This window comes from Sitophilus oryzae, unplaced genomic scaffold (assembly GCF_002938485.1).
Source record: "Sitophilus oryzae breed Bouriz unplaced genomic scaffold, Soryzae_2.0 scaffold_575_pilon_pilon, whole genome shotgun sequence".
Lineage (NCBI taxonomy): Eukaryota > Metazoa > Arthropoda > Insecta > Coleoptera > Curculionidae > Sitophilus > Sitophilus oryzae.
The window spans coordinates 217,387-232,444 of NW_022147168.1; the positions used below are offsets into that span (position 1 = coordinate 217,387).

The following is a 15,058-nucleotide window of genomic DNA, read 5'->3' on the forward strand; positions in this document are numbered from 1 at the left end:
AAACAGCTATTATAAAAATATACATTTATTAAATAAAAATGCACAGTTTGAATAAAAATATCAGGATAACAATTTCAGGAAATGCCAAGACTTGCTAAGGATATGCTGAAAGGAGTACTTACAGGAACATCTTCAACATCTTCACTGTCTTCTGACTAACCATTTGACTATCAACTCACTATGAACTGACTAATCCCTTGACTGTCTTCAGCATACTCTTTTATATTTGTCTGCTCGTCCCAATCATCGGCAGATGCGTTTTGACATATCCCCGGGCTTGGAGAGCTGGTCCCCAGCGATAAAAAAATCATATGCGACTTAAATATAGGCCAACTTGGGTTTATATCAATTAGGGAAAAATCATATTTTAATAAGCCGATTTGATGTAGACCCAAGGAAATCGTTCACGTATACGTCGACCTAGACATGTTCTTATAGTAAACATTATTAATTAAAACAATTAAGTCAGGTCGATGTAGCGTAATGTTTCAAGGCAAGCTCGTACTAAACATCGGTGATGAAAATATACAAAGAAAACTTTTTATGACGCAGCCGCCGATGATTGGGACGAGCGGACAAATTTAAAAGAGTATGCTGAAGACAGTCAAGGGGTTAGTCAGTTAGTTCAGTCATCGTTAGTTCATAGTGAGTTGATAATCAAATGGTTAGTCAGAAGATAGTGAAGACGTTGAAGATGTTCCTGTAAGTACTCCTTTCAGCATACTCTTTTTATATTCCTCTATTCCTCGTAGTCATCGCCGGTTACGTCGTCAAAATAAAAAAAAAAATAGTTTAAAATCTAATTACACTAACCCGGCTATAACCATGAGGAAATCAAACTTCGGTAACCTGCGTTTGATTATCGGCCTGACATTGTTATATTTTAATATTGTTTAATTATTAATGTTATTTAATAACATATCTAGGTCGCTGGCATACAGGTAACCGATCTCTTGGGCCTACATCAAATTAGTTTACTAGAATTATATTTTACATTATTTTTCCCAATTTGATGTAAACCCAAGTTGACATCTATTTAAGTCTTTACAATATAACTAAGCTTTAGTTATCAACAGTGTATATCCAGATTTTTTACAAGTTTTTTGTGGTATTGTGATAGATTTGTGTAATTTTTGAAGTGTAAAATAATTATCTGCTCTACAAAAATTATATTGCTGATAGATACAGGACTATCGTTAGAGGATAAAAAGCGACATCAAGTATTAACTAAACTTTGGACAGAACTGAAAGGCACCGAAGTTACACCTAAAAAACTATTAGAAGCTCTAAGTGCTATTGATCCAGCCCTCTGGGTGCCACCAAAGCGGCCTGTTTCTCTGAATCTTCATTTGCCTATTTTGCCAACTACGAAAATTAGGAGAACTCGACCAGTATTAGGTAGTAATATATATTTCCTTTTATTTTGAGATTTTAATAACTTTAATTCTTAAAGCTCAAAGTAATTCAAAGAGTGAAGAGGAAACTACCGGAAACGAATCGCCGGAAAGTGGAAACAGAGACGAAGGTTACTCGACAATGTCCTCGGATGTTCAAGCCGATGTTACAAGAGCTTCAAACGATGCCACACTGCCTCACAGAAGTCTAGAAGATCTTAAAGAAGCCAGTGATGAAACAGATTTATCTGCAGACAATAGATTTCTAACTACTGATAATAAAGACCCAGATATACTTTACATTCCTTTAAATCTAATAAATGTAAAACAAAGGTAAGTAATTACTTACGAGAGTATTACAATAATAATTCATTTTGCTACTTTTTTAGAAACAGTTTTCCGCCTGGAAAAGATATGCTGCCGTTCCAACACATCATGAGGAGCTTTTCCGATTCCCATCTCTGTATAAAAATAACAACAGCTCCTACTCCATGTTATTCATTTACATCCCCAATTTCAAGCAGTCCATCAATTTTCCTACTAGATATTACAGATAAAGCCCGCAATCCTCTAAGAAGAGCCAGAGGAACCAGCACATTATTAGGTGAGGATATATATGTATACTTGTTGCATGAATACACAGTTCAACAAATAAATTGCATGCTATTTTTTGATGTAAACTATTTTTGATTTAGTTTATTCAAGGAGGTCTATTTCTTGAGTACAAAAATAGTATTTTAAGAAGAAAATATTATATCAATATAGTGTTATAAATGGAAGGGCGTTATCCGGCATTCAATTCTCGTTAGTCGTAATAGTATCGTACATTATGCAATGTACCAAATTTGGTTTATACATAGTGGCGCCTTTCATACGACGCGGAGGCTCCAAGGAGAACGACAGTTTGTATTGAAATGAAATTTTGTGTGCATACCTATGTACGTTAGTTTAGAGCATTTTCTAAAATTATAGTGAGTTCTACGGGGTGTCCAAAAAAAGTTACATATCAAGTTGTGTTATATTAGTTGATTTTCGGATTGTAGGAGAAAAATAAAGGCGAGTTTCATTAGAGAAGTATATGGATAAAATGCAAGGTTTTGGACATATTTAATATTTTCTAAAAATGAAGAATAAATTTTAAATTTTAATAAAAGCTACCTAAATTTCCTAATATGTAGTTAAAATAACAATTATTGTACTCTAAATGAAATTAAAACTTGATAACCGAGCATAACCTAACCAAAAAGTTATACAGGGTGAGACAAAATTAATATTGAACATTGGTCACATTTAAGAGCAAGTCAGTCATTTATTTTAAATGGAACGCCCAGTATATTATTCCGATATTCAATGGGGAATCTCTTCAAAATACTATTAAGGTTGCCTACCCACCAAACAAAGATTTTCCTAGATATTTTCATTTTTATGATTTAGATTTATCAAATAATAAAGATCTACTGACGCAAAATTATTTTTAATAAAAGCTACCTAAATTTCCTAATATGTAGTTAAAATAACAATTATTGTACTCTAAATGAAATTAAAACTTGATAACCGAACATAACCTAACCAAAAAGTTATACAGGGTGAGACAAAATTTAGTCATTTATTTTAAATGGAACGCCCAGTATATTATTCCGATATTCAATGGGGAATCTCTTCAAAATACTATTAAGGTTGCCTACCCACCAAACAAAGATTTTCCTAGATATTTTCATTTTTATGATTTAGATTTATCAAATAATAAAGATCTACTGACGCAAAATTATAAAAATGAAAATATCTAGAAAAATCGTTGTTTAAAGGGTAGGCAACCTTAAACTATTAAGGTTTGGTTGCAGTTAAAATACTAATTTTAAAGATATATGAGTTCTCCATTGAGTATTGAAATAATATACCGGGTGTTCTATTTAATATAAAGGAGTAACTTGCTTTTAAATGTAACCAGTGTTCAATATGGATTTTGTCTCAACTTTTCGGGTCAAATTTTAATTTGATACAAAATTAATTTAAGTACAATAGATATTTAACTACATAATACGCTATACCGGATAAATTATAATTTAGGTACGATTTATTGTAATTTAAAAATTTGTTTGGTTTGGTTTGATTATACTTCTCTAATGAGATTCATCCTAATTTTTCTCATAGAATCTAAAAATCAATTAATATATAGGGTGTTCTGTTACAAAAAAACACAACTACTTTGATGTGTAATTTCTTTTAGGGGATACCCTGTAGAACTCTCTATATTTGTAAAATATACTCTTAATCAACCTACATATCACAAAATTTAATTTCAATACAAGCTGTAGTTTGCCTTGCAGCCTCCACGTCGTATGAGAGGCGCCACCCTGTATATCCCCAAAGACTGGGTTCCATATTCTAAAATTAACTGATAATTTCTAAAACTATCAACTCAGTGTAATTTTAAAAATTAAATTCCATTAGTTTTCCATTCTTTAAAATATTTTTCAATAAACTATTTAAGTTCCACTACAAAAAATATCACACTGTATCTTTGGTTGTCAAATATGACGATCAGAATGACACATTATTTTGTACACAAATAAATTTTGTGTATAATTTAAAAAAATCACACTGTTTCCACATCACTTAAACCTTCACGTTATGCTCTCAGTCGACACAATTTTGCAGCCTCCACTCTCCGCTTAGACGATATTTCTGTGTGCAATAACAAACTGAAAATTCTACCATTTAATAAGGTTTATGTCAACAGTCTGCGTTTTAGGAAATTCCAATGCAGATCTCAACGAGGACAAAATGTCTCAGCTCTCCTGGAGTAGTGCGGCCGAAGAAAAACTGGAATGCGCAACATGGGACGCGGAATACATTCAACATTGGTTACGACTAGACGAAACGCGTTCCACGTTGCAACAACATCGAGATATGCTCGAGTTGGAATACGACCGAGCCGAATTGGAGGACTGGAGTCTAAGCTTGTCCAACGACGACTTAAGAGAACAGTGGAAGAAATTGGATGCTGCTACACCAGGTAATTATACTAATAGATGAGATAGTAGACTTTATTCATTAATGGCTGCGTATCTTACCTCCTGCGTCTCTACCTCCCAAAGGTTGCGATCCCCCGTTACCACTGAATTCTATAATGATTGCAATCTGCATGCATTAGACAGCTTATTTATATAGGGTGTCCCACAATTAGTGCGACAAACTGAAAGGGGTTGTAAAGGGCATCAAAAGACATCATTTGAGTATATAGTAAACGCCACGAATGTTTGGGAGTGAGTCATCGGTCGCTACCTTTGAATAAGAAGACTAAGCAAGGAGCATATTGTCGCGACCCCGTTTTAGAGGGTTGCGGCTAGGGACGTTTTAGGTATCGAAGATCATTAAAACAATCAATATATATAAAAACAAAATATAAATTTATTAAAGAATTAAATACATTAATTTAGGTAGGAGAAATGTCAAGCAGACCCTCTAAACCGGGGTCGCGACAATATCAAAAATCTTAGGTCCACCGCGATGGGCCTCAAATATGGCCGACTTAAATTCCGGTTTATCAGTGCCGTTCTGATTTTATTTAAAAAATGTAAAACTATGATGTAGGGTAGACGTGGAGTATATTTTTTATATATTTTTTTTTATTTCACGTTGTGAATAAATGTTGGTAGTTATTAAAATTGTTATAAAAATATAAAATTCTAATAAAAATAGATAAGTTATAATAATTATTTATAACCATAAACATCCGATACGCTACTGAACCAGGTAAGTAAAATTGACGTATCTAAATTCTTTGACATCTAATCTTTGACAAGTAGTAAATAAAAGCAAAAATGCAAGAAAAAATATATAATTAGTTAATTTAAGTGAATTTCATAAATGATCGGTTTACTACACGTATGTATATTATATAGTCACTTACTAGCGAAAAGTTCCATTATTTCACTCGATTTTTCCTGAGATCTACCGCACGCTACACAACCAACTATTTTAGAGTCTTTTTCGATAAATCGCGATAGTGTCACTGTTAATTTCAGTTCTGCCACAATTTCCATCTAGATTTACTAGGTACCTTTATACAACAATCAGTAGTAGAATAAATAATAAATAACATAAAATAAGCTCCGTAAAGACTGACAAATCCACAAAATTTCAAATCAAATTCAAATGTGTCAAATAAATGTGTAAAATGAATCGTCAAACAGAACTGTCAAGGATCCCCACCCTAGAGTGCTTTTTCCGCCCACCATGCATGAATACATGGATATAGTAAACGCCACGAATGTTTGGGAGTGATTTATCGGTCGCTACCATGTGAACTAATCTGTTCAAGGTCGCATAAAACTTAATTCCAGTGCCGTAGTGTTTCAAGTCATTATAATAATCAATATATAATCTGTTGTAATTTGTTGTTTTAACTGTCAAAGTCTTGTCAAAATATATATTTGGTTATAAATATAAAATGGAATGCCCCATTGGTCGCACTGCAAGCACACCAATGGACTGACGCACAAAAACGAATCAATCAAAGAAATGCGATATACTATCGTCTTTGTCAATCACGCTAACATTTTAGAATAAGTAGGAGGAGCGCAGGCAGATGATTAGACCGGACCTTTAAAAACCTACGTCTGCGGTAAAAATGTACGTATTTAATGTAAAAATGATAGCGCGCGTGTCAATTCTAACTTCATCAAGCGATGAATCACTCCCAAACATTCGTGGCGTTTACTATAGCATTATGTTCCTTCCTCAGTCTTCTTATTCAAAGGTCGCTACCATGTGAACTAATCTGTTCAAGGTTACATAAAACTTAATTCCAGTGCCGTGGTGTTTCAAGTCATATAATAATCAATATATAATCTGCTGTAATTTGTTGGTTTAACTGTCAAAGTCTTGTCAAAACATATATTTGGTTATAAATATAAACTGGAATGCCCCATTGGTCGCACTGCAAGCACACCAATGGACTGACGCACAAAAACGAATCAATCAAAGAAACGCGATATAGTATCGTCTTTGTCAATCACGCTAACATTTTAGAATTAGTAGGAGGAGCGCAGGCAGATGAATAGACCGGGCCTTTAAAAACCTTCGTCTGCGGTAAAAATTTACGTTTTTAATGTAAAAATGATAGCGAGCGTGTCGATTCTAACTTCATCAAGTGATGAATCACTCCCAAACATTCGTGGCGTTTACTATAGGAACCCATGTCCGGAAATATGCCGTTTTGGTAGGAGGTGGAGTGAAACGTAAATTTCAAGTTGCATTATTTATTCAAAACATTTACAAAAACTGCTCAAAGTGCCGTCCATTCTGTTGAAGACACAAATGCACACGCCTGGGCCCGAATTCTGTAACTTTGACATAAAAACGTTACGCTTTCAAAGCGGTGAGCGCAAGTATTCGATCAGCGAAACGCAAGGCAGTTGATTTTGGTATTCTCGTTGCCATGCGAATCGTATTCAGGATACGCGTTGAGCACATATTGGCAACATTACAATTTCTAATGTAGGTAATAGTCAAGTCGATAACTGACGGATGTAACAATGAAAAATGTCAATGTTACGTGAATTTCATAACCTATTGTTGAGTTATGTCAAGCTATTTATCTATGGATATGTCATTATTCTTATTATACGAGGGAAGTGTTGAAGACCCTTCTCAGCATTTTCCATGTTTTTAACAATATTTATAGCTGCCAAGTTGTAAATTATCAATTACTTATAGAGGAATTTATAGAAGAAGTAGTAATTTTCATTAAAGAGCAAGATAACGTACAAAATCACAATTTTTTCGATTTTCACTGACAGTTCGACAAGCAAAACGATCCTTTAAGGCAACCGTTTTCAAAGCGCTCAGCACAATCAGTAAAAACGCTAAGCGCGTCAGACGAGAATACCGAAATCATTAATTAAGTGCGCGCTCAGCGAAAATTAATGTCATATACGCTGAGCGTCTAAAAGCGCTTAGCGTTTTCAAAGTTACAGAATACGGGCCCTGGACGGCACTTCGAGCAATTTTTGTAAATGTTTTGAATAAATAATGCAACTTGTAATTTACGTTTCACTCCACCTGCTGCCAAAACGGCACGTTTCCGGACATGGGTTCCTATACTCAAATGACTTGTTTTGATGCCCTCTACAACCCCTTTCAGTTTGGCGCACTAATTGTGGGACACCCTGTATAAAAAGAAATCACCTCAAGATAACCAGGCCTGCGTTCACGTATTGGAGGTAGGTACACCCTGGACATAAATTTACACCGGTAACCGTTTTAAAGTAAAAGATATTTTTCGGGACAAATACATCCAAATCTAATTTTGTAATAGTAGGAAAAGGACAAACAAACTATATATTATGTCTAAGCAGATTGTTATTCTTGAGTTATCAACCGTATCAAATTATTCAAAGTATCAAACTAAACATTTTTTTTGAGTATACATCTTTATTTCGATACAGGGTGTTTTAAAAAACATGTGTCATCTTTCGTGGGGAGATTCCTCGCGTAAAAATAAGATTTATTTTTCATATTGACATAGGTCCAATTCTGCTTTGTTTGGTGGGTGGCAGGGTGTTAAAGTCTTAATAATCTGTCATAATTTATTTCCTTATAAACCTATTTCCTTCAAAGTACTTTTAATGATTTGAATGAAATTTTGAGTTACTATAAGTGCTACATATTATTATTTGAATGCTAAAAAAGTGTCGATAAATTCATAAGAGACGTGCATATGGGTTATCACTCCAATATTTTTCAAAAAAAAACATGTGCGCCACTTACTTTTTTCTTTTGATATCAAAATTGTGTAGGCCGTTTAATGCCAATTAAGAGTTATCTCTTGATATTTTGTATATATTATAAATTAAAATAAATTTTATATTTTGCCTAATTTATTATTAAATATTGTTACTATTAGTTATTATTACTATTAGTCCAACCTACAACAATTTTAAATAAAAATAATAATGGTATTTAAGATAATTACAAAAAACCTAATTTTAAAATGTTTTAACATGTTTATAGGAACTTTTTTTCATATTTTTTGATGAGGAATCAATGAGTACTTATTTAAAACTTTTGCAAGTTAATGATATTAATTTTTTTAAAGGTTGCTATTAGATTTGGATCAAAGCAAATTAATAAAATTGCTTTTATCTCATCAAGAAGGCCAAAATCGACAAAATATCAAGAGACAATTTTTAATCGGCATTAAACTGCTTACACTATTTCGCTAACAAAAGAAAAAAGGTTAGTGACGTACATGCTTTTTTTAGAAAAATATTCCAGTGATAACCCATATGCACGTCCCTGGTGAATATATGGACACTTTTTTAGGTTTAAAATATGTCGCATTTATAGTAACTTTTCCCCTCAAAATTTCATTCAAAGCGCTAAAAGTGCTTGGAAGAAAATTTTAATAAATCGAAAAAATATTAAGACTTTAACACCCTGTAGCTATGAAACAAAGCAGAATCGTACCTATGTTGATATGAAAAATAAATCTTATTTTTACGTGAGGAATCTCCCCACGAGAGATGGCACATGTTTTTTTTAAACACCCATACTTATACAGGGTGTCAAAAAAAATACTGTATCTAACTTTGGGGGGTGATTCTACAGATAAAAATAAAACAAAAAGTTCTTATGAACATACGCCTTAAAATGCTTCCCGAAGAAATTACAACTAGTGATGGGAAAAACCGATTAATTTCAATAATCGAGTACTCGAGTATCAAGCGATTGCCATAACCGAGTGATCACTCGAGCTAAATATCGCTCATATTTAAAAATACGGTTTTTTGTCCGTCGCATGTTGTAAGTACTCGTTAACACCAAGCGCCAAGCAGTAAGCTGCGTGCGCAGGGCACATATTTTTTCGATAATTAGCCCTACCAAGCAACTGTTAAGCCCGACCAATCACGTTAGAGTTTTTGACAAACACAAATGAATTAACACACTCCAAATAACCACGCTAACCAACCTGATTGGTCAAGCTTAATAGTTGACTGCTAGGACTAGACACTTCTATAAGCGGCGAGCGATTCGCTTGATCGCCTGATTTAGTTCATTTCGAAGCATTGTCGATGTAGGTCGTAAAATTTTGTCTCTCAGATACGCAACGGATAAATATACCGGGTGCGTCTCAAAAGTGGATCACCCCTATACCTTTTTTATTGTTTCAGATAAACAACGAGGTTTGGTATGTTAGTATATGACATAAATTAGGATTGATTGACATATTCAATTGTTTTCGGTCACTTCCGGTTTCACCGGAAATGACTGCAACTTTTGATTTTTAAATCGCACCCTCGGTATTTTTTACTTTATTTGGTAGAAAATGATACTCTGAATAGAATGACATATGACATGTCAACTTTTGACATTTTCGCATATGGTTTATTTGAAATTGTAATATGCGGTTCATAACGACAATTTGACTCGAAGTACCAAGTGTGAGATATCAAATTATTCGTAAAAAAATTCTTTTTCGAAATCTGCTAATGATCCACCCTCGTTCCATTTGAAAAAATTGAGATATGATCAAAAATGGGCATCTTTTAACCGGCCAGGGCAAGACACTAAAAACATTAGACGATCAAATCTATTTTTCCAAGGCTCCTTGAATAAAAATTTGTGTTTTTAACACAGCCATGGCACTCTAGATTGAAATTTAAAATACAATTTGTTTTTAAGGGAATATGTCAAAAGTTGACAAATGATACGTCATTCTATTTAGAATGTTATTTTCTATCGAATAAAGTAAAAAAAATACCTAGGGTGCCATTTAAAAATCAAAAATTGTAGTCATTTCCGGTGAAACAGGAAGTGACAGAAAACAATTGAATACGTCAATCAATCCTAATTTATGTCATATACTAACATGCCAAATCTCATTTTTTTATCTAAATAAATAAAAAAGTAATAGGGGTGAGCCACTTTTGAGACGCACCCGGTATATACGGCGTCGTATAAATTTGCTACCTGCAATGTATGTAGAAAATTCGCTCGGCTTTTTATCGAGTAGGTCACATTAAAATCGCATTTCAATTTATTCACAAATTTATTTCATTCTAGGATCGCTTGCGTTCGTCGCTTGGTACTCGTCACTTGCATCGCTCGTTCATAATCGAGCCATGTCGGTTATTTCAATAATCGAGTACTCGAGCGAATTTTCGCTCGAGTTATCGCATCACTACCGTCGAAACGTTAAATAAAAATAGTATATTATTTCATTTATGTTAAAAACATTGATAAACCGTTTTTCCTGAAATTTGTTACTCTTAAGGTGCGATTTCCTGGCGATGTCTTAACACACTCGGCGACACATTTTAATGCCAAAGCGAATGCCGTAACAGCCCTGAAAGGGTACTTTCCATTAGGTTAACGAGTACTACTGTGGGTACTTCTTATATTCTTATCTACTTTATAGTAGATACAGTAATTTCAACAAATGAGAATTAAAGCTAGGACTTTTTTATGTTAAAAAGGTGCTCTTCATTTAGTTCAAAACGGTTTTTAAAATATTTACGTTTAAATGTTCCGATGCATCGATTTTATATTATTATACTAAAGCTTCAATCTGCATCATATTTTTTACAGGTCAAATATCGATTTCGACCTTACCAAGCATTCAAGAGAACAACACTCTTGAACTCGAGGAAGACTCGAACGAATGTCTATGGAATAACTCGAGTTATATGATGGATAAGGAAGGAAGAGAGTTAGTCACTCTTCTAATGGACAGTCCCAATGGAGAGAAACAATGGCCATATGCCGTATCGGCAACTACACACCAACAAATATCTCCCGATAACAGTTGGTCAAGCGGCGCGTCGGACTGTTGTCACTCTCACGAGCCAGAGACCTGTTCAAAAAGATCGTCTGCCGCCAGCGATGATACGGGTGAATTGCCACAGATCGGAACTGATTTTACAAGAGATTTCTATAGGTAAGGTGTTAGTCAGCATCAGGCCTCATATTACATATATTACATACTCAAATATTCTTTTAATAGTATCAGTTTCCAATGTCTACAATGTTTGTTAAGCATGAATCAAATTCATATCTCTCATAAAATAAAGTGCACGTAACTTAAATATAGATGAAGCAAATGAATGTTTAGTCACCTGATTTAGCTTGACCGCACAGCGTTGCCCACTTTTACATATTTTCTTTTAATCACAGTATTTTAGGAAACAAAAATATATTAATTATAAATAATATAAACAGTTATTATTTACATCGGCAAAACTCACCTCCTTAAGTTACAAAAAGGGCTATTACTAAAGCTACATTCCAAATCAATTCGCTGGCCGAGTGGCACTTCGACGTTAAAGTCGGCACGAAATTAACCATTCACAACAAATTTCAATTCGAATTTTGCGCATGCGTGTTTAAACGTTCTCCTGGCATTTTTTAGGTTAGTTGTTGGTTTTGATTTTGGAAGAGTCAAAATCCGGGACAGTTGTTAATTAAGTTTTCCTAGTTTTTATGTTTAGAAAAATGGAAACAAAAACGTCATTTATTGATGATTTTTTTCTAAAATGTGTCTCAAGCACCCAACACTTTTTCTCGCCATTAATATGGGTCGGACACCCCATTTTTGGGTTTTGGTAAACCCCTTGGTTTTCGGTCAAGCTAATTATTGAGCTGCAACAATAATTGCCGTTTTTTTTTAACAGCAAAGCCACAAGTCCTAATAAAATAAGAATAGCGTCCTTCACCCATTTTTCTTTTAATAATTATTTACTTTTCACAGGAAAATGGCTTGTAACAACGACAAAACAAAATAATTATTAAAATTTAAATGTCAAATTTGTCATAATTGTCAAACGAAAATTCCGTGCTGAAGTGGAAGTTTGCAGCTTGCAAGCTTTCAATCCAACTTCAACTTGCACTCTGGCGTCGAATTTTGTTGTGAATGAGTACACTGAAGTACATAAGATAAGCTTGCGTGCTAAAGTACGACTCGGCCAGCGAATTGATTTAGAATGTAGCTTAACGCTAACGCTTTCCCGTTCAAAATATTCTAGTAAAGTTGTTTTGAGTTTTTGCAACGGCTATTAAGCTATCTTGTACACTTCGTACTAAAAGAGGTCTTCGACTGCAAGGTCTCCTAGTAAAAATGTTTAAGCTTAAAGTATCACAACACACAATTTAAACCAAAAACTCATAATATAATACTAAAGTATCAAAAAGAATGACAATGTCAGGAAATATAAAAATAAATGTGGCATTTTTGTGTGACATTTTTTACAGCAGAGATACCACCTGAATCCCTAGCGGGAAATTTAAATTCCAGTTAGTCAGCCTGGCTCTGAATAGGTTGGCAACAATGAATTTAAAATTCGCGCCCTCGATTATGTAACTGAAGTTTAATTGGTATCGCTTTTATGTATATAAATTTATTGAAGCCTTGAAGAATTACAAATTGATTTACAAGGAGTAGACAAATTCGTATTCTTGTCCTTATATGTATAGTTCCTTTTGTATCTGAAGTGTAAAATGCTACTTTTCTGATCAAGAATGTAATTATTCAAACCATCATTAATTGTTGCAATTATAAAGATTTGTTAATATAAGTAAACTGGTTAATCTAATGTAGAATATATGACTTAGAACGATCCTAAAATCCTCCAAATCATTTTCTTTCGAAATAAACACAGAAATAAGTGTCACTTTGCAAATTGTTTGGTTTGGTCAATCTCTTGCTATATTCTTTGATTGTCAAAGGGCAAATCATTTTTTAACGTTTGTAAAAAAAATAGACGGTACTGTTTTAAATTATATACACCCATCACAAAGATATAAAGTCTCTCCAGCAAGAAAATGTACTGTTCTGACAGACAGCCATCGTAAACTTTACAGAAAAAAAATTAACTTTAAATTAAAATGACAGACAACTTTCACTGTCATATATTCTTTAGTTGGATAGACACTGCCAATTTTAACACAAAAATCTAACGAATGTACTTAGTATCGATAAATCTTTCGCCAAGAAAATACACTATATATCGTCCTATTGCTGCCAAAAGTCACTAACTAACATTTTTCCGAACAACCAAATTTAATCACTAACTATGTTTTGAATCGGAGAATCGATTGCAAAAGTCATTAACTACGATTTCTGGCTATTTATGTGTTATTTTAATACCGAATAGTTACTATCTATAACATCTTTATGCAATGCAATTCTTCTTTAGACGCATTTTTCTCGGAAGTAATAAAAAGTTAGTTAGTGACTTTTGGCAGCAATGGGACGATATCAAGTAACAATGATTAACGATATTTTACCAGGTCTATTATATGCATTAAAGGGAAAGGTATCCATACTGTAGGGCCCTAATCCCTGCAGATGAAAATTTCAATAATAAATAGGTTCCTCCTCTCAATTACCACGACGTTATTAGACTTATGTAATTTTATTTTTTACAGATTAGTAAAATTCGAAAGTACAAAAAGTTTAGCTTCAACATCATCAAGAAGTATCGGTGGAGCATTAAGCGAGAACGGCGACAGAGATACTGCTCTACAAAACGTACTAACCTTTATTGCAGAGCAACAGAAATGTGCCCAGTGTAAAGATAGGCCACGCTCGGTAAATGATATTACCAAAGATTTTAATATCGAAGCTCCTCCTCAGAATTTAGAAGATATTAAAAACACTGGAAGCGATTACAGCATCCCAAAAAGTGATTCTAAATTGAGCGACAACGAAAACTACGTAACGTTAAAACAGTTATGTGAAGAGTACGAACAAAAAGAAAAAGAAAAGGAAGCTGAGAAAGCTGAAAACCTGAACGAAAACAATATTTCGGATAAATTATCATATGCCGAAGAAGTTTGGGAAGCAACTTCTTTGGATATAGAAAGTGAAAATTGTTCGAATATCGGAGAACATCCGGTAGATATTTGCAGAAGCGTAGATGTAGAATTATCCTCCATAGATTACCAAAGTAGTGTACTACAAAACAATAAAGCTCGTGATAAAGCTCATAACGCGGAAGCGACTGTAGATAGTGATAATATAGTTTTAAACAGTAGTGATTTAATCAAATCAACGGACACAAATTGTAGTGATATTTCTGCCAATAATTGTACAAGTGAATCGTTGACTTCCAGTGTTAGTACTCCGGAAACGGTTGTGTCGAAAATTCCGCGACGAAAAACTCCTTCCAGAATTCCAGTAAGCCCGGCCAGAGTTATACTGAACAACAACAATAACAGAGAGAACTTGCAAGAGACGAAATTACCAAAGAGCAAAATACCCCATAAAAGCAATAAACCAAAACCTAAGGTAAGTGCTTTTGGCGATTATCTTTTTCTTTCCAAATTGTTTACTCCCTTAATTACATGTTTTATTATCAAATGTAGACGTTTTCTTTGTACTACTTGTTATCTTTTCACTCAGATTTTTTAAGGTGTTAAAATATAAAATACAGGGTGAGTCTTAAATAAGTGCAAATATTTTCAGGGCTGGTAGATCTTGATAAAAGAAACATATTTGCTCTTTACCGTTTTTCAAATAATTCTAACATAACCAAGTTATTTTACTTTGAAAATTTAAAAACAATAATTATTAGATTAAATTTTGAGAACCACTTAATCTTTTCTAGATTTTTTTTCTTGTAAATTTAATATACTACCTATGTTGCCATATCATCAAGAAC

The 15,058-nt window shown here is 33.6% G+C and overlaps 1 protein-coding gene across 3 annotated transcripts in view; it reads left to right on the forward strand.

Annotated features, from left to right (window-relative positions):
• Positions 1-15,058, forward strand: part of LOC115887432 — a 121,367-nt gene that overhangs the window by 96,578 nt on the left and 9,731 nt on the right. For 2 of the 3 annotated variants that reach the window (XM_030906854.1, XM_030906856.1), the window contains exons 7-12: positions 1,183-1,398; positions 1,454-1,727; positions 1,784-1,998; positions 4,135-4,410; positions 10,989-11,337; positions 13,824-14,685. In XM_030906854.1, the coding sequence (XP_030762714.1) occupies positions 1,183-1,398; positions 1,454-1,727; positions 1,784-1,998; positions 4,135-4,410; positions 10,989-11,337; positions 13,824-14,685 (2,192 nt within the window). The remainder of the gene's footprint in view (positions 1-1,182; positions 1,399-1,453; positions 1,728-1,783; positions 1,999-4,134; positions 4,411-10,988; positions 11,338-13,823; positions 14,686-15,058) is intronic. The other variant, XM_030906855.1, reaches the window with a different exon arrangement.